Source organism: Eretmochelys imbricata, chromosome 3 (genome assembly GCF_965152235.1).
Source record: "Eretmochelys imbricata isolate rEreImb1 chromosome 3, rEreImb1.hap1, whole genome shotgun sequence".
Lineage (NCBI taxonomy): Eukaryota > Metazoa > Chordata > Testudines > Cheloniidae > Eretmochelys > Eretmochelys imbricata.
In genome coordinates, this window is record NC_135574.1 from 142,310,821 (window position 1) to 142,331,280 (window position 20,460).

At 42.2% G+C, this 20,460-nt stretch overlaps 1 protein-coding gene across 3 annotated transcripts in view; it reads right to left on the reverse strand.

Moving 5' to 3' along the window:
• The window catches only part of AHCTF1 (AT-hook containing transcription factor 1), an 87,150-nt gene that overhangs the window by 34,515 nt on the left and 32,175 nt on the right, over nucleotides 1-20,460 (reverse strand). For all 3 annotated transcript variants that reach the window (XM_077813501.1, XM_077813499.1, XM_077813500.1), the window contains exons 9-19: nucleotides 18,459-18,591; nucleotides 18,185-18,366; nucleotides 17,626-17,687; nucleotides 14,983-15,111; nucleotides 13,254-13,344; nucleotides 13,073-13,162; nucleotides 12,744-12,884; nucleotides 11,099-11,203; nucleotides 10,178-10,271; nucleotides 459-582; nucleotides 325-381 (exon numbers count right to left, since the gene is read on the reverse strand). In XM_077813501.1, the coding sequence (XP_077669627.1) occupies nucleotides 325-381; nucleotides 459-582; nucleotides 10,178-10,271; nucleotides 11,099-11,203; nucleotides 12,744-12,884; nucleotides 13,073-13,162; nucleotides 13,254-13,344; nucleotides 14,983-15,111; nucleotides 17,626-17,687; nucleotides 18,185-18,366; nucleotides 18,459-18,591 (1,208 nt within the window). The remainder of the gene's footprint in view (nucleotides 1-324; nucleotides 382-458; nucleotides 583-10,177; nucleotides 10,272-11,098; nucleotides 11,204-12,743; nucleotides 12,885-13,072; nucleotides 13,163-13,253; nucleotides 13,345-14,982; nucleotides 15,112-17,625; nucleotides 17,688-18,184; nucleotides 18,367-18,458; nucleotides 18,592-20,460) is intronic.

A 20,460-nucleotide genomic window follows, 5' to 3' on the forward strand; every position in this document is an offset into this window, starting at 1 on the left:
AGGCTTGACAAAGCCCTGGCTGGGATGATTTAACTGGGAATTGGTCCTGCTTCGAGCAGGGGTTTGGACTAGATGACCTTCTGGGGTCCCTTCCAACCCTGATATTCTATGATTCTATGAAAGAAAACAATTATTCCAGTACATTAATCCTAAATTTATGCTCATTCTGTCCAAAATACGATAATTTTCCTGTTTATGCTACTGTGTTTTATCATTAATTTCTTAAACTTTTGTCTCACACACACATTCAAGAAACATTCTTTTAAATGCAAATATATTGCGTGGTTATATCTTCAATCTCTCTCAACACTGTCAAAAGGATACAATTGCATGTTTGTAAGTTTCTTCAATATTTTGTAACAAATAGAGATCAAGCAGCGCCTGTGATGAAAAAAGAAAAATTAACCAAATATTTTGTAAAATCATTTTTTTTTGCCTTTTTAAGAAGTCCTACTTACATGCAAGCTAGCAGGGGGATATTTCCCAGTTCCTCCTTCATCTCTTCGCCACAATTTCTCAACTTGATCTCCTAACTGGGAAAGCAGTCCATCAATCATCAAGCAATCGGCATTCCATTTCCCTCTGCAATTGAAGAGAACATGGATTTGATAGCATAAAAACAGTGCGATAATACCAACCTGTCATGAAAATTCATTTACCAATTAAAGAAAATCCAACCAAATTTTGTTTGGTAAGATGCAGGAAAAACCACTATACAACAAAAAATATGAAAACTGAATTTAGAACGTTTACACAAGTGAACTAAAAAGGGAACATAGCACCTCAGTTGGTCATGTTTAAAAATAATCCCAAAAGTTATATTTTAATAGATATTCTAAATTCACAATTTATTAAGGCAAGATTAAGGATGACCTGGTTTTCAGATATTTTTGCTATAGAAGGGCTAATGGTGATTTCATACATCAGGAAATGTAAAGTTGGAACGTTCCTGTAAATTGAAGCATCAAATTAAGTTAGTTGCTGTAGTCTACTATCTGTAAGAGAGTTTGGCAATACAATCACTGGAAGAAATTATTCACCTTGTACAGTAACGATGGTTTTTAGTGATGTGTGCCCCTATGGGTGCTCCACTGTAGATGCATCCCTGTGCTGCTGATAGTAGAACTTCGGTAGCCGCGTTTATTGGGCCCGCACACGTGGCGCAGCACAAGGTGTGACAGCGCAAGGCTAACCAGCGCACACGGGCTAACCGTCCTCAATTCCTCCTCTACCCTAGAGTCATAAATGGGAACTCTGAAGTAGAGGAGGAGGAGGAAGGCAGGTTGTGGAGCACCCATAGCAACACATATCTCGAAGAGCCTTCGTTACTGTACAGGGTGAGTGACTTCTTCCAGTAGTGGCCATATGGGTGCTCCACTGTACGCGACGTCCAAGCAATACCTCTCTTGGAGGGCTGGGACTTTGGTGTCAGGTTGGCACTGGAGGTGGAATCCCAGTGCCAATGATCGTAGAGTGTTCTGCGAAAATGTGGACTGATACCCATGTCGCTGCTCTGCAGATCTCTGAGATAGGGACATCCTTGAAGGAGGCAATGGATGAGATCGACTTTGTGGACTGTGGACTGTTAGAGTCTGATGGGATCAAGTTATGAATTTGGTAGCACTGTCTGATGCAATTCGAGACCCACTTAAGGAGTCTGTGGGCTGATATTGCTCAGCTCTTGGATCTTTCCACCATAGAGAGGAAAAGTTTAGGGGACTTCCTGAAGGCCTTTGTCCTATCAAGATAGAAGACCAGTGCTCTTTTAACATCTAAGGTATGCAGCAGAGCCTCCCTATTGTCTTGGTGAGGCTTGGGGTAGAAGATTGAAAGATGAATCCATTGATTCATGTGAAACAGAGAGGTTACCTTAGGGATGAATTATGGATGTGGCCCTGTCTGAAAAGACCTTGTCTGAAAAGAATATTGTGAGGGGGATGTGATATCAGAGCTGCTCTCTCTCCTGTTCTTCTGGCCGAGTTAATCGCTATCAAGAAGGCCATTTTCATTGATAGGTACGTTAATGAACAGGTGGCCGTCACCATGCCTCCATGGGTCAAAACTGAGAATACCAAATTCAGGACAAACTGCTAAGAAATAGGGCAGATACACTCCAAAAGTGGTGGTTATTCTCCCTTAAGATATACCAAACTAGCAACAAAAGTAAACTTCTGTTTTACGACACTGGCTAACAAGTCAGAATAGCAATTTCCTTAGGCATTCCAGTCCTTTTATCACCACCAAAAACACTACAGACTTTAAGATGAGTGGTTCTTTACAACCAATTTCATTACATGAAAGGTTCTTCTGATCCCAAAGGATCAGCCACACACCCAGATCAATATATAACTCAGATCTTAACCAATAATCACATTGTTGCCAATCCTTTAGTACAAGGGTGGCCAACCTGTGGCTCCAGAGCCACATGTGGCTCTTCAGAAGTTAATATGTGGCTCCTTGTATAGGCATCTACTCCAGGGCTGGAGCTACAGGTGACAACTTTCCAATGTGCCGGAGGTGCTCACTGCTCAACCCCTGGCTCTACCACAAACCCTGCCCCCACTCCACCCCTTCCCACCCCCTTCCCTGAGCCTGCCATGCCCTTGCTCCTCCCCTCCCCCCCAGAGCCTCCTGCACACCACAAAACAGCTGATCAGGAGGGAAGGGGAGGCACTGATTGGTGGGGCTGTCAGTGGGTGGGAGGCGCTGGGAGTCGGGGCGGGAGCTGATGGGGGGCTGCTGATGTATCACTGTGGCTCTTTGGCAATGTTCATTGGTAAATTCTGACTCCTTCTCAGGCTCAGATTGGCCACCCCTGCTTTAGTATCTAAAATCTAAAGGTTTATTTATAAAAAGAAAAAAGTTGAAAGTTAAAATTGGTTATCAAATACATACAATAATCGCAAAGTTCTTGGTTCAGGCTTGTAGCAGTGATGGAATAAACTGCTGGCTTAAGTCAAGTCTCTGGTTGCTTCCAAATCATTGGAAGGCCCTCAGTCCCTTGGTTAGAATACTCCTGTAAGTATAAGTCCAGAGGCTTGAGCAGGAAAAATGAAAAATGGAGATGTTTCCAATCCAAGGCCTTTTATAGCTTCTGCCATGTGGCGGGAAATCCACTGTTTCAAACAAAGCCCTCAGCACAACTAGTGGAAAATTACAGGTAAAAGATGGAGTTTGGAGTCACATGAGCAAGTCACATGTCCATGCATGACTTTGCTTAGTCGTGGCAGGAAATTCCATTAAGAGTAGACAGGAGTCTTCCATTGTGAGTTAAGTGTCCAAGGACAGAAGAAGAGCATCATCCATAGACAGCTGTCCCATCCCTGCCCTGGAGCAGAAGCAGGGACATGTCTTGTTCTGGTAAGTCATGAATACAAGTCTGTGTACAGTTTTCCCCATCGTGTGAACAGGTTGTGGAGTACTGACAGGTGTATCTCCCACTCATGATTTTGTGGGAATCTGTGACTGAGGTTGTCTGCTATAGAGTTCTGCAGGTAAGCCACGGATAAAGTGATGTTGTGAGAGATGCACCAGTTACATAGTCTCATTGCCTCTGTGCATAGGGAGGGCGACCTGGCCTCCACAATGGCTGATGTAGTACATGCAGGCTCTGTTGTGTTAGGATCTTTGTATGTGATCAATGGGAGGAAACGTGCAAAAGCATTCCTGACCACTCTCAATTTGAGGAGACTGATGTGTAGAGACATCTCTGTAGGTGACTATTAGCCTTGCGTTGTGAGGCAGTTTAAATATGCGCCCTACCCTATGAGTGATGGTGGTAAGGAGCAACGACAGTGACGTGTACGAGAAGGAGATCCCTTTCACACATTGGTTGGGTCTTTCCAACAGTTTAAGGAATTTTCGAAGCTGGTGGGTAGTTACAGGGGTTTGTCCCATCGGTCCCTCTTTGGTCTGTAAGCTGAACTGACCCACAGTTGGAGGGATTGCATGTGGAGTCTGGTGTGTGGTATCACTGCTGTGCCTGCTGCCATGTGTCCCAAGAGTTGGAGACAGACTCTGGCTGGCATCTGTGGACTGTATTGAACACTGCCTGTGAGTGAAACCAGGGATAGGAACCTGTGTTGAGGTAGGAGGGTGTTGCCCTGTATGGTATGTAGGTCAGCTCCTATGAATTCCAGGCATTGCACTGGGGGTGAGTTGACTTCTGCGTGTTGAGCTGTAAACCCAGTTCTGTAAACAAGTGTATTGTAGTGTTGACAGCTTTGTGGGCCTCCTGGAGAGATCGGGCTCTGAGGACACTCATCCAGGTATGGGTAAATCATTCTTTCTTCTGAGCATAAGTGAGTGGTTACCACACAGAGAACTTTGGTAAATAGTCTTGGGGCCGATGACAGCCCAAAGGGAAGGACGCTGCATTGATAATGATCCTGTCCCAGAATGAACCTGAGAAATTCTCTGTGAGTCAGTAGCATCTAATTGTGAAAGTAGGCATTCTCGATGTCGAGGGCCGAAAACCAATCTCCCTATTCCAATGTTGGAATGATCATTGATAAGGTGACCATCTTGAACTGCTGAGCCCTGACAAACTTGTTGAGAACTCTGGGAATACTGTGAGACCACCTCCTTTGGCACAGTCTGAACCCTCACTAGATAGTGGAAGGGCATGGCATGATTGAGGGCATAATCCCCGTGCCTGGTAAAGGCTTGCTGCCACGATATCGGTATCAAGGTGGGGACTGAGGTGCATCCCGCACGCTGAGGTCTTTGGTGTGATGGAATTCCACTGGTACCAAATGTCCCAGTGGCGGGGGAGACGGCAACCTGGTGTGTACCAGTCTCTCAGGTACTGGGCGAGCCACCGCTGGTGTTACCGAGGTAGACTTGGTACCAGGAGTGCCTTCTTGTCTCTTGGTACCAAAGAGTCGGTGCCCATAGGGTCCATGGGCCTGTCAATGGTACCAGAAGCTGACAGTCGCTGTGCATTGGTGCCGGACTGTGATCTCGGTGCCAGCGGTGCTGAGGATACCAAGTGAGATGGAGATCACTTGCAGCTATCCTCAGGCTCACTTAGGGGACTTCCTGTCCTCTTCTTGGAGGACTTACAAGAGGAGTCCCCAGCCTGTTTCTTCGACCCACTTCGCTTAGAAGTTGATGGTTGTGGGGACAACTCACATCTGCCAGGAAATTGAGGTTAGAGAGCTGCCTCCACAAAGAATCTTCTGGTGGAGCTCTCTGTCCTTGCGGGATCTTAGTCGGAGCTGCTGGCAGAGGGTGCACTTGGACTTCACTGAGGCAACAGTTTGCGCTGAGAGTGCTTATCCACAACTGGGATCACCTCATTTGAACTTGTATATGGCCACGAGGTTAAGGGGCCATTACAGTTGGTGAAGCAGCAATGGGAGGGGTTTACACCTTCTCCAGGAACTAACATTCTGGACTTTGTAACCAACCTATAAAACCCTCCGAACCTCTTTAGCCCTTGCTAAAGAAAACCTACAGGATGCTCAAAAAGAGCAAAAAGCCTGGTATGATAAACATGCCAGAGAGCGTTCCTTCAAAGTAGGGGATGAGGTCATGGTCTTAAAGGCGCTCCAGGCACATAAAATGGAAGTGTCGTGGGAAGGGCCTTTCACGGTCCAGGAGTGCCTGGGAGCTGTTAATTATCTCATAGCATTTCCCACCTCCAACCGAAAGCCTAAGGTGTACCATATTAATTCTCTAAAGCCCTTTTATTCCAGAGAATTAAAGGTTTGTCAGTTTACAGCCCAGGGAGGAGATGACACTGAGTGGCCTGAAGGTGTTTACTACGAAGGGAAAAGTGCTGGTGGCATAGAAGAGGTGAACCTCTCCATGACCCTTGGGTGTATGCAGCGACAGCAGATCAAGGAGCTGTGGACTAGGTACGCGCCAACGTTCTCAGTCACCCCAGGACTGACTGAACGGGCATACCACTCCATTGACACAATTAAAGTCCAACCTTACCGGGTGTCTCCTCAAGCTAAAACTGCTATAGAACGGGAGATCCAGGATATGCTACAGATGGGAGTAATCCGCCCCTCTGGCAGTGCATGGGCATCTCCAGTGGTTCTAGTTCCCAAACCAGATGGGGAGATATGTTTCTGCGCGTACTACCGTAAGCTAAACGTTGTAACTTGCCCAGACAACTATCCAATGCCACGCACAGATGAACTATTAGAGAAACTGGGACGGGCCCAGTTCATCTCTACCTTGGACTTAACCAAGGGGTACTGGCAGGTACCGCTAGATGAATCCGCCAAGGAAAGGTCAACCTTCACCCCACATGTCGGGCTGTATGAATTTAATGTACTCCCTTTCGGGCTGCAGAATGCACCCGCCACCTTCCAAAGACTTGTAGATGGTCTCCTAGCGGGATTGGGAGAATATGCAGTCGCCTACCTTGATGATGTGGCCATATTTTCAGATTCCTGGGCAGAACACCTAAAACATCTACCATAAGTCTTCGAGTGCATAAGGGAGGCAGGACTAACTGTTAAGGCTAAGAAGCGTCAAATAGGCTTAAACAGAGTGACTTACCTTGGACACCAGGTGCGTCAAGGAACTATCAACCCCCTACAGGCCAAAGTGGATGCTATCCAAAAGTGGCCTGTCCCAAAGTCAAAGAAACAGCTCCAATCCTTCTTAGGCTTGGCTGGATATTACAGGTGATTTGTACCGCAATACAGCCAAATCGCCGCCACACTGACAGACCTAACCAAAAAGAAACAGCCAAATGCCGTTCAGTGGACCGAAGAGTGTCAGAAGGCCTTTAAGCACCTTAAAGTGACACTCATGTCTGACCCTGTGCTAAGGGCCCCAGACTTTGACAAACCGTTCCTAGTAACCACAGATGCGTCCGAGCGTGGTGTGGGAGCAGTTTTAATGCAGGAAGGACCAGATCAAGAATTCCACCCTGTAGTGTTTCTTAGCAAGAAGCTGTCTGAGAGGGAAAGCAACTGGTCAGTCAGTGAAAAAGAATGTTACGCCATTGTCTACGCTCTGGAAAAGCTACGCCCATATGTTTGGGAACGGTGTTTCCACCTACAAACCGACCATGCTGCGCTACAGTGGCTTCATACCGCCACAGGAAATAACAAAAAACTTATTCAGTGGAGTTTAGCTCTCCAAGATTTTGATTTCAACAAACACCACATCTCAGGAGCTTCTAACAAAGTGGCTGATGCACTCTCCCGTGAAAGTTTCCCAGAATCAACTGGTTAAAATCATCCTTGAGATGTGGAAAATATTGTTAGTCTTTATATACTCGGTAGTATATTTAGAGATGCATGTGTCTTATTAACTCTGTTTTCTCCTAGAGCTCCAGGAAGAAATCACAGCCAGCATTTCACCCTATCTGTGATTTGGGTGGCGTGTCATAAATATAAAGGGAAGGGTAAACACCTTTAAATCCCTCCTGGCCAGAGGAAAAACCTTTTCACCTGTAAAGGGTTAAGAAGCTAAGACAACCTCCCTGGCACCTGACCAAAATGACCAATGAGGAGACAAGATACTTTCAAAGCTGGAAGGGGGGGGGGGAGGGGCACGGCGGGGGACGACAAATCTCTCTGTCTGTGTGTTGTTTTTGCCAGGACCAGAGCAGGAATGCAGGTCAGAACTCCTGTAAAAAGTCAGTAAGTAATCTAGTTAGATATGCGTTAGATTCTGTTTTAAATGGCTGATAAAATAAGTTGTGCTAAATGGAATGTATATTCCTGTTTGTGTGGTTTTTTTGTAACTTAAGGTTTAGCCTAGAGGGATTCTCTATGTTTTGAATCTGATTACCCTGTAAGGTATTTACCATCCTGATTTTACAGAAGAGATTCTTTTACTTTTTCTTTAATTAAAATTCTTCTTCTAAGAACCTGAATGCTTTTTCATTGTTCTTAAGATCCAAGGGTTTGGGTCTGTGTTCACCTATGCAAATTGGTGAGGATTTTTATCAAGCCTTCCCCAGGAATGGGGGGTGTAGGGCTTGGGGGGATTTTTTGGGGGAGAGACATTTCCAAGTGGCCTCTTTCCCTGTTATATTTGTTAGGCACTTGGTGGTGGCAGCAATAAAGTCCAGGGACAAAAGGTAAAATAGTTTGTACCTTGGGGAAGTTTTAACCTAAGCTGGTAAAAATAAGCTTAGGGGGTTTTTCATGCAGGTCCCCACACCTGTACCCTAGAGTTCAGAGTGGGGAAGGAACCTTGACAAAGTGCTTATCCACAATCGGGATCACCTCATTACAAGCGTGGCACTTCTTGAAGCCTGGCATACCCCACTAAGGGGAAGGGTCTCCCCAGCGGAAAAAGGCGGGAAGAAAAGAAAGAGGGGTTGATTTTTTTTTTGAAGAGTAGGAAAAACAAACAGAACTACAACCAGAACTGGGGAAAACTAACTGTGAACAGAAGAACAATAGCCTTAAACAGACTGCTAATGGCTCTCTCTCTCACCAGGGGCAGATGAGAAGGAATTGAGGACAGTTAGCCTGTGCACACTGGCTAGCCTCAAGGCGCAGCAAAAGGAGAGACAGCGCATGTGCAGGCCCAATGGATACTGCTACCGAAGTTCTTCAATCAGCAGTGCGGGGACGCAGACATACCTATGGTGGAGCACCCATAGGGACACTACTGGAAGAACAACTATTCTTTTTGTATAGATCTATCATCACAAAGTATTTTCTAAGTGTGCCAACACAGAAATACTCAGCCAAAATTAAGGAAAATTCATGTTTTGCTTTCTAATCTCACTTTTGCCATTGAAAAAATTCCAATTTCATGCAGCTGTGCTGTACATAGATGTTGATATGAACAAGGAAAACACACTGGTTTGAAGTCTAGTGACACACACACACACACACACACACACAAACCTTTAATAGTAATTTTAATTCCATTCATCAAACACCATTGGAGACTCCTGGTGGCAAAAGTACCACCTGCAAATTCCCAATGATGTTAAAAACAACGAAGAGTCCAGTAGCACCTTAAAGACTAAGACTGATTTGGGCATCAATATGGTAGTCTTTAAGGTGTCACGGGACTCCTTGTTTTTGTGGATACAGACTAAACACGGCTACCTCTCTGATAAATTATTTTAAACAGAGTTAGTAGGATAAGGCCTGGTCTACACTGCAATTAGGTCAACATAAGGCAGCTTACATCGACCTTACTCTAAAGTGTCTACACTATAACGTTGCTCCCGCTAATGTAAGTCGCCCATTACATCGACTTAACTCCACCTCTACAAGAGGTGCAGCACTTAAATTGATGTAGTTAGAGCAAGCAATGTCTGTGTAGACACTGCGTTACTTACATCGTCTCTTGGCTGTGAACCCCAGGACAACAGAGCTCCAGGAACTGCCAGTACCCCACAATGCCCCACTTCAGTCGGTGGAAGTGCTTCTGGTGAGGACACACACGATCAACAGAAGGAGCATAGTGTGCATGTGAACCACCACTTTAATTACTGCGGTGGCTGTACATCAACTTCGGTTGACCTAATTTGGTAGTGTAGACAAGGCCTGAGTGCCTGCTGTATTTTTCCACCTTCTCTCTACTATCTTTCTTAGCTCCAATCCTACTGGAAAAATTTTATAATTATTTCTATTTGGTTTGTATCAGTGTGATTTTAGATTTAAAATCTGTATTAATCCTAGTCAAGACATTTCACATGAAAAATAAACAAGTCTGTAAAAAGTTCAGATAAAGATGTAATTTCTAACTGGGTACCAAGTTAGAAGAGGGCTAATTCTTTAAATGTTCCAACTGAACACAACGGTGAGGGCCACCTTCTTGCAGTATAAAAACGTACACAAGTGAACTCCAAAAAAAGGATTTAGTCCTAAAACAGACATTATGTCTTATCAAATAGTCATTTAAAGAGCTAATCCTTTTTGAATAGTTCATCTTTGCATGCCTAAACAAAAATTTTGGAAACTTGGTGCTGCTTATCTGTTTTGAATCAGAGACCATTAAATGCCACGTTACCAAATAAACCACCTTTTTGACCTGCAGAAGTCACACAGTTTAGCCTTTGGATTAAATTATTTACACTATTACCCAATATATTTCTAAAATCAGGTCAAGGATTGTTTCACTTTACTTCAAACAGTGAAACAGTGGCCCTGGGCCCAAGAACACCCCTCCCCCACCTTTACATATGAAAGCAGTCCCTCTGAATTCAGTGGTGGGTGTGTTTATGAACGAACCTTACCTTGACAAGCGCTCTAGTTTCTGTCTATGACCAGTACAGTAGCTTTGTATCAGTGGGTAATTGTAGAAAGGCCTAGACAACTGCATATCATCATCTACATGCAACAGAAAAAAAGTACGTAGTTCAAGAAGCCTAATAAAATCTGAAGTAATTTTAAAAGAACTGAAACAGACAAAATTGCTGAGTTTCATTTTTAATATTAAGAACAAGCAATTTGACAACTTTGGAAGAAAGTGATTCTAATTCTGCTCTTTTACTAAAAAAAAAAAAAAAAAAAAAAAAAGTAAGACAGCAGTAAGCCAGTAAGCCACAAGGTTCACTTCATTCCTCAATTTAGTAAGTGACCCATATTTGAAAATTATCCCATAAATAAAGATTACTGGGTAATTCAGACCATATGAAGTAAAAGAGTTTCTGTGTTATCTTTCCCCAGCAGAATAAAATATATCTTTAGGTGATCTCAGATGGGGACTGCTTTTCTAAATTTTGTAAAGGGAGCATTTATAGGCAGATTGTTTTCTACATCTATGTAAGCCGATACATGCGTTTTTACGGCATAAAAAACCGCTATCAAAATACTGGCTATATAAGGACATTTACCTAGGAAACTGAATACACCAAGTTCTAAACCTAGTAAGAGACTTCTTAGGGAAGGAGGAGTTTACCACCACAAGTAAATATTTACCAAAATGTGTGGAATACTTAAAAGTAAAGCCAGCGTTGGAACTGGATTAACACAATTACATAAAAGGTTAGTCTATGTTGACTAAACTTAAGTATACATTACAGCTGTACCAACACGATTGGTTGATAAAAGTAATTTACCAAATATGGTTTTAAGAATTTTTCTGTAGGAAGCAAATATTGCACAAAGTGGTAAGCGCCTGTCACATCTGAAGTATGTAATTGTTCAAAACTTACCTAAACCCTCTGGAAGGAGACTGGATCGGCAGAACCAAATGACCACATGGGAATACTGAGAAATGAGGCTGGTTACAACCTGCTTATTTGTCAAATCTGTAAAACCTGGAAAGAGTTTATAAAATTATGTTGCCATTCAACTCCTTCAGTTACCAAAAATATTAACTATGGTGACATTGATAAACTGGTTCTTTTTTATTGTACTGAAAGCATTCAAGAAATTTTTCCATTTCTTATTTCTAATCAACCCTTAGAAACAACTGTTCCTTTACAGTTTTTCCTCTGCATTTCTTATGGAGACACCTGGATTTGCTATTTTAGAGCTCCTTAAGCCCTGGATTCCCCTCCACCCCCTTTATTTTTGAGAGACAGCTATCACCCTGTTCAAGACTTCAGGCTTCATGAAGTGGCAAGAAAATTCTTGGGTATTACTAAGATATACCTCACCCTAGGGGCTGCAGCTTCTAACCCAGAGATGGGGAACCTACAGCCTGCGGGCCAGATCCAGCCTGCTGCTTCATTATTTCTGGCCTGCAGCAGAGAAGCTGCGGGGAGAAGCAAGGGTTCCCAGGCTCTTAAAAGTCCGGTTGACTCTGTGCAGCTCCCAGAAATGGCTGGCATGTCCTAGGAGCCAGGGCGATCAGGTAAGCTCTGCACGCTGCCCCCACCCCCAGTGCTGGCTACGCAGCTCCCATTGGCTGGGAACCACAGCCAATGGGAGCTGTGGGGGACAGCGTGCACTGCACAGAGCCCCCTGACCCCTCCACCTAGGGGCCAGACATGGTGGGTGCTTCTGGGAGCAGCGTGGAGCCCCGGCAGGCAGGGAGCCTGCCTTAGCCCTGCTGCGCTGCCGACCGGGAGCACCCTGAGGTAAGCACTGCCTGGCCGGAGCCCGCACCCCAAACCTCCTGCCCCAGGTTGGAACCCCCCTCCCACACCCTGACTCCCTCCCAGGCCCCGTGCCCTCACCCACATCCCAACCCTCTGCCCCAGCCCTGAGCCCACTCCTGCACTCCAAACCCCTTTGCCCCAGCCCGAAGCCCCTCCTGCACCCCAAACCCCTCATCCCCAGCCCCACCCCAGAGCCCATACCTCCAGCCGGAGCCTTCATTCCCTCCTGCACCGCAACCTCCTGCCCCAGCCCAGAGCCCCCTCCCGCACCCTGAACCCCTCATTTTTGGCCCCACCCCAGGATCTAGGGGAAGCCCTGAGCCTCTGAGCCCCCCCACGGGGCTGCGTGTTGCCCACGACTGATCTTTCTGTTGGTCAGTAGCCCCGATAGAAAAAAAGATTCTCCACCCCTGTTCCAGCCAGTGGCCTCTTACACAACTTCTTGTGCTGACTACCCTATTCCACCCACATGCACACTCAGTAAGCAACCTCCCATAGCCTCCTCCCTGGGGGTTAACTGACAACTGCAATGTTCCCCACCCACAGACTCAATCCTTCTCCCAGCTGCTGAACCTGATTGCCAATTCCAAACAAGCAGCTTGATCCTCCTTTGCAAGCTGGAGAAAATTAAAAAAAAAAAAGTAAAACTGAAAAAGGGAAAATAGGGAAAGCTCATGCTTTCAGGCCTATTCCTCTACCTTAGAAAACACATTTCATAATAAAACATACTCAAGTTGATAATACTGTTACAAACCTCTCTCAGTGAGCTCTTGTGCTTCTGTCAGAAAGCAGTTCAAGACTGTGCTAAGGTTGCTAAGAAGCAATTGGCAGTGCTGAAGAGACTGTATAGTCTGTGGATCAATGAAGTTACATGAGCCATCAAACAGTGGGACACCTTATAAAGGACAAACATTATATGGTTAGTCTGTACACAACTTCAGGAGAAGAGTTAAAAGCATTTCTGCGTACATACAAACTATCATGTGAAGTACTAATACACCCACATTACTGCATGTATTCAAATTAGGAAATATAACACTTAATTCTTGGAAAATTACTATAGTACTATACTATAGTACTTACACATTCGGTCAAACTCATCTTTTGTGTAAATCACTTTATTCCATGTCCACTCGAGAACAAAGCGCAGGTTAGCAGCTGAATTTGGTTGTTCTATTTAAAAACCCAAAAAAAACAAAAAAAACCATGAGAACAAATTCTTGTCTAGGACAAAGAATAAAATTAATAAAAAGCAGAACATTACCTTCAGCTGTCCACTGTTTGATGCAGCCAGTAAGAAGTCCTAAAGAACTTGTTTGGACAGCAGCAGATAATATAGCTTCTAACTGCTCCTCCTAAAAATGTAACAGAGATAAAATAGATAGTAAAAAAGATTCAAATGCTTTCAAGCCAACAATAGTAAATAAGATTTATTTCTAATTGTATGCAATGTATCTGGATGCCAAAAACAAATCAATTATTACGTTTGAACAAAATCAGCACAAAATTAGTAAAGTATGATTAGAAATTTTTTACCCCCAGATGATTCTTTCCAGACCATCTTAGCTGTAGATAAAACGTTCCAAAAGCAGAGTTTCAAAAAGTGTTTAACAGAGTTTTCCTCTTATCCTTTTCATCCCTTCAAATACTGAATTCTAAAAAGTTATTTACTCTGTGATTAGGGGTAGGACACACCAAAGAATAGGAAGAAATACCTATATGCTATAAGTGCGCTGGGGGAAAGGCATCTGTGCGCTTGCTGTTTGTTGACCTTACTGTCCAGAGATTTGAAAACTAGCAACAGTTTTATGAAAAAGGAGCAACACAATGAAAACAGTTCTTTGGTAAGGGTTTCTTGCACTTTACTGTTTTATTACAATATAAAGACTTCACTATTCCTGCCTTCAAAATACATATTTTGGCTGGAGAAGTAAGAAGTACAGCTAAAAAATCACATCTTTCCAATAATCTTGGGAAAGTCTGTTAACAAGGAAGGTAAGTGAAAAATCAGGTATTTCTCATGAGAACAAGAAGAAGGTGGCTTCTTTCTGCTGGAAGTGCATCAAGTAATTTTTAATACAACTTTAAAGAGCAGAAGAAGGTAAAACCAATTTTGTTTTGTTTCACAGTTCCATCTTTAATGCCATCATCGGAATTCCCAATGATCCTAGCTCTGATGGTGGGAAACACTTTTCAAAGTCGATACACTTTACAATAAGATGTTTGGGTTTTTCAGCTTAAGCTCATTTTTAGTAGTTTCCCCTCTATTTCAACCCCACTATGCAAATTTCAACACTAGCAAGTTCAACAGACAGCATGATGTTTTTCCTGTCACAAAATGTAGGCAACAGCTAAGCATTGTCATGCAATGTTAAAATGAATAGTTGATCTTAGGCAAGTATATTTTTACTGTTATTTTAGGTAAACCAATACTTCTGATCATTATGCTGTGGTTCACCCTTAGGACTACTTGACGTTCTGATCTTGAACACTGTAAAACATTCATTCCTTTCCAGTAAAAATAATTTATTCATAGTAATTTACCCAGAAGTTATGACGCTCAGATTTCTAGAATTTAAAATGCTATTTCAACTTTCTCTTTCAAAAGCTTTGCTATAGCTCTTTCTATACGTAAAAAGAACTCTATATCAAAGGAAAATCCTAAGCAAGTTCCACATCACCACAGTGCACAAGTTTATTACTAGAGTAGAAGGTCAAGAGTAAGTCCATGTCAATAAATTCATAGTTCAGCAATGGATACAAAAATTTTTGACACCAAATTAAGTCATCCTCCAGCTCAAGTTGATCTATAGGACTTACTTACACAGTTTAATAAAATTAATTTGCATTCATTTAGAAAATCTATTATTTCAGCTAACTGTAGTATATGTGTGTGTTTTTTATCCCACAGGCAAATCGTATGAAGATATTTATTACATTTTCTTGTAGTTTTACAATAATTTCATTTAAACAAAATGCCAGTATATACTCACCTGACTTAAACTAGAAGGCTGTACATCAATAAGTCTCGGAGAGAGCAAGCCAGCAATAAGACATCTATTGAAGTTATCAGGAATGGCTTCATTTAAAGAAGAACCAGATTTCTTTAAAAAATGTAAGGTCTGAAACATTAATGACAAAATTTCAAATTAAGACAGCTATAATTATTCAACTCTGATGTTTATTTGACTGACAAATATGAGTAGTTATTTACAACAGAAATGTTATAAACACCCTTAAAATGCTTTCCTTCTCAAAACAGAAGCAGCAAAGAAATCTTACATTGCAAGTATACTTTACCAAGTTGGCATGTAAATTTAACAACTGTATATCTTTAAGATGGCATACTAAAGCAACAAAGTACATACTTGAACAATGACAATTCACAAAATAAGTCTCAGATTACTCAAATAAGACATCAGCCATTAGACTATCTTGTCTAAATATCTGTCTAGCTTCTCTATTAATATACACACCATGCTGCTTCTTAAATGCTGCCTCTAGCATCCCAGCAGAAATGAAAGCTAAAATTATACACACACAAACCAAAAACTTAGTGAGATTCTCTCGGTTTTGATCTGTGGGAGAAAGAGAGATTTGAAAAAAACAGCCAAAAGATGTGCAATTTTGGGGACTTTTTGGTCTCCTTAGTTGAGCTGCATGGTTGTAATTTACCAGATTTGTCTTAAATCACAAGAACAACTTTGGAGAAGTGTAAAGGAATGCCCACAAGGGCCAAGAATGCACACTCTTGTAGCTTTTTTTTTTTTTTTTTTTTACACACCTACAGGGTGCTTCTCACACAGGGACAGCAAAAATTCGGAAGTGCATCAGCCATAGCTCTTTGCCTGAGTGGCTGAACCAGCACCCCAGAGTTTACAGTAACTCTGCACTTAAAGTTGTTTGGCAGCCACCTGCTTTGTCCACTGCTTACAGAAAGAGCAGCCCATTGGAGCTAGCTGGTGGGGGCTTGAAACCAGGGTGGACCGGCAACCCCCCATTAGCTCCCCGCTCCCCTAAGTTCCCTGTACAGCAGCCGCCCAGCAGGCTATCAATTGCCGGGCAGTTCAGCTGTCTCTCTCCCCCCGCCGCCACGACCCACACACACACACAGAGCCATGTGCTGCTCCTGCCCTCTGCCCTGGAGCTGCTCCTGGGAACCTCCTGCTAGCTATGCAGAGGTGGGGGGGAAGAGGGATGCTAATGTCAAGGTGCCCTCTTCCCCCCGCTCCTGCCGCCCCCATGCTTCTCTACCTTATCTCCACAGAGCTGGGGAGACACAACAGGGCTCAGGACAGAGGGAGCTTGCTGGCAGCAGCTGCTGTCTCCATTTGCTAATCTAGTTAAAAAGGCAATGTACTTAGAGTAGAGCCAGCATACTTAAAGGGGCAATGCACGTCTCCCTCTCACATACACTGTATCTGTCTCTCTCTGCCATGCTGTCTCCCCTGCCTCCATTCGTGCTGCCTTGTAGAGTGTGAGGCTGCATTAACAACGCGTTAACCCTTGACGGCTCAGCCGACTGCTAGACCATCATGTAGCAGTAAGGCATTCCCTGGGAAATATCCCATCCTCTGACTTCACCACCTTAACCAAGCTTCACAATCATCATTGCTGTGTACGATATTAAATTGTTTGTTTAAAACTGAGAGAGAGAGAGAGTGTGTGTGTGTGTGTGCGCGCACGCACGTGTATATATAAATTAAATAAAATGTAGTCTTTTGTCTGGTGAAAAGAAGTTTCCCTGGAACCTAGCCCTCCCTATTTATATAAATTCTTATGGGGAAATTGGATCCGTTTAACATCATTTGGCTTAAAGTAGCATTTTTCAGGAACATAACTACAACATTAAGTGAGGAGTTACTGTATTTCTGCTGAAGTGCCAGCTAATGAGGGAGCAAGGACTAGACAGTATCCAGCTCATGAATATTTTGAAGTAATGTAAACATGTGCTGAAGACTCTCTCTTCTACACAAGTGTTGTGCACAGAACTACACTAAATTTCTACTGCATATGGAAACACCTACTACATGTATAACTTCAGTTTATAGCTACTTAAGTACCAAAAATTTAGTGAGGTGAAATGTAACTGGTTCTCCCTTTTCCAACTCAGAAAAGAATTTCCCTCCTAAAAATGTAAGGTCCCAGGTCCAAACTCTCTTGCAGTAGCTCTCATCCATGAAATACTTGAAAGCTGTGCTTGGACATGTATGCATGAAATACACAAACAAAATCCTCTCCATCCTAACTTATCCACCAAATTTTCAAATCTTTTACCTGTCCTAAATTGTATAATGATGAAAATCTAGGCTTAAAAGAAACAGTTGCAACCTTATGTATGGAGAGACAAGGATGTTACCTCTCCATAATCTAGAATTCGAACCAAGTCATATACGGTTTTATTGTTACCTCCTGAGAAATCTACACCAGACCCATCTACACATATTTAGGACCTGTTTCAATTGAAGCCAATAGGAATTTTACCACTGACTTTAATGGGGCAAGATATAGCCCTTTTGGCACAAAATGCTCTCCCACCTCCATTGGTAAATATAAGTCTGTTCAATACAAATGGTAGAGGATGAACTTTTCTAGATATCAGAAAGAAAGCTAGGAAAAAAAAACAAAAGTAGTACCTCCTTCTGAAACCCAGTGCAAGTCATGTGAACAACTCCAGAGTTCAACAAACAAGTAGCATCTAAGAAAACAAAGAGCACGTGGCTAAAAGTCTACATTTTTGAGGGTATGGTGCAGCAATACAAAGTAAACAGCTTCTATTAAAAATGGGGTTAATATTGGGAGTGGATTAAAAAGCTGAATAACTAGTTATTTGGCTCATTAGTTCACTTACATATTTTGCAACATTCACACATCTGTGTGGAAATTTTACCTAGGCTGTATACTATATAGAACAGCTCTAGCACAGTACACAAATTAAAACTATTTGATTTTTATAACAATCATTTCTTCACAGGCCATATTACAAATGCATTAGATATCAAAATTTGGCAATCTGTGTCTAAAATACTTTCCAATAGTAAAGAAATATTTTGAAAGTAAAATATAAGTGTTTCTAATTGTTAAAAGTCACACATAGGAAGCAAAAAAAATAAAAATAAATCAATAAATGACAAGTTAACCTCAATTCTCTTATTAAGCTTGCTCTCCTAAAGTCAGCTAAGCTGAAATACATACCAAAAGTGTAGGTGCTTGGATTAAAAAACTGCTCAGGAGGCGGATATGAAGGAGGAACTCCACGACTTAAGCTTCGCTCATGTACCAGAATATCCAAGATGTGGTGTGGAGAAGTCATACTCACTACAGCATCCAGCGACCATAATGCAAAATAGGGGCAATTATGAAGAAATTCCCCTGGTCTTAGATAAAGTAAATACAAACAAGTAAGATGTCAATTAATCATTTATAACCATTTTGAAAGCTACGTAAAATACATCCAATGAAGTCTCACCTTAAAGAATCAGGCATTTGAGCATGGTACCAGCGATTTATGTCAAATATGCCCAAGTAAGTAGAAGGTTTGCCCTGGCCATATGTATTCACTTGCCAACTGAAGACTGACACACTGGTATCAGGAGATATTACTGTAAGAAAGATGGCATTTCTTTAAAATAAATCAGCAGATACTGCTACACAGTAACGAGTTTTAGTTCAACTTGTCATACTACTTGTTTAACACTTTTTTAGAAACACAAAACTCAGTATTTTGGCAGAATGCCTTACTGACTTAAAGATAATGAAATGTTAAATCCTTCGGTAGCTATAATCCAGTTTCATTTTGTTCATATATCAGATTTAATAAAATATCTATTGTTGGGACCAGGCTAATCTGAATTTCCCATATTTACACAGTTAATTTATCAAAATATGTAGCTGTGTTAAAAAAATAGAAGTTATCACCTTTAAGAAGTATCATCAATATGAAATTAAGATGAATGTCAGATTAGTGGCTTGCATTATTCATTTATTGATCATTGTGTAATTGCCTCATTTACATGCTTCTAGAATATCCACTTTTCAACCAGATTCAAAATACAAGTGTCACAAGAATATCACGTAACATAACTGGAATACCTTAATTTAAAAACACAACATATATTGCCTAATACTACAGTAGTTTCCAATAAGCGTTGTTTTTTGATGGGGCAGAAAGGGAGTTTCCTCTAAATGTGAGCAAAGCACGGGACGTTAAGATTCTCCTATTGGTGTAGGGAATATGGGAAAAAAAGTAACTATACAAATCTAATATAGGAATATTTTTACCATTATTAGGTTCTTCTAGGTACATCATTTCCTGTCTGGGGTCCCCATCCCATTTCCTACAAGTGTTCTTCTGTGAGCCTCTGTTCTATCTTCTGTTTTGTTAATTGCTCAAATTATCTTTGAAGTTATTGATTTTTTAAGTTTAAAAAACAACTGCATCAGTTTACCACAACATAGCTTTTGCTCTTTCAGCATGTGCTCTCTGACCAGCAGTAGCAGAAAGTCTTCACAAAAAATCTTAAGTGCAAAGAAGCTGTCTTCTTCTTCCCTCACCTCACAGGAAGCCTACTATTCTATTTTAGATCAATGGCTCAAATAACTACAGGCTTGTCTACACTTAGAATGCTGCAGCGCTTCAGTGTAGACACTATGCCAACAGGAGGGATTCTCCCATCAGCACAGGTAATCCATCTCCCCAAGAGACAGTAGGTAGGTTGACAGAAGAATTCTTCCATCGACCTAGCACAGTCTATATGGGGATGCAGGTCAGCTAAACTTCACTGTTCAGGGGTCTGGATTTTTCACACTCCTGAGTGACTTATGCCAACCTAATTTTCTAGTGTAGATTAAACCTAAAGGCAGGTCTACACTACAGCCAGGATAGACGCTCTGAGATGGTGGTCGATTTAGCGGGTCAAGTGAAGACCTGCCAAATCGACAGCAGACTGCTCTCCAGTTGACCCCTGTATTCCACCCCTGACGAGAAGAGTAAGGTAAGTCGACGGGAGAGTTTCTCCCGTCAACCCCCTGCAGTACAGACCCACGGTAACTCGACCTAAGGTATGTCGATTCATACCTCATAGCTATGTTATTCACGTAGCTGGAGTTGTGTAGCATAGGTCAACTTACGGCGGTAGTGTAGACTTAAGTAAGACTATAACAAGGAGTTCACTATCTACCTGAAAGGGAGAAGAGAATTGCAAACTATAACTTGGACTGATATCATGTGGGAACATTTTCAGAATGCAGTTTGTGCCTATCTGTCATATCAGTGAGCCTCAGACTATTGCTTCAAAGTGAAATAAGTACAAGGGAGATTGGGAGAGAGGCAGTTTAAAGGAACACTTAATATCAAAAGTTTTATAAATAATTATAGGTGGAACTGGCAGGACTTAGTTAAAACTGCTTAACATTTTTCATTGTAAGACCCTGTTTTCAGCTGCTTATAACTGTCAAAGTTTAATCATACA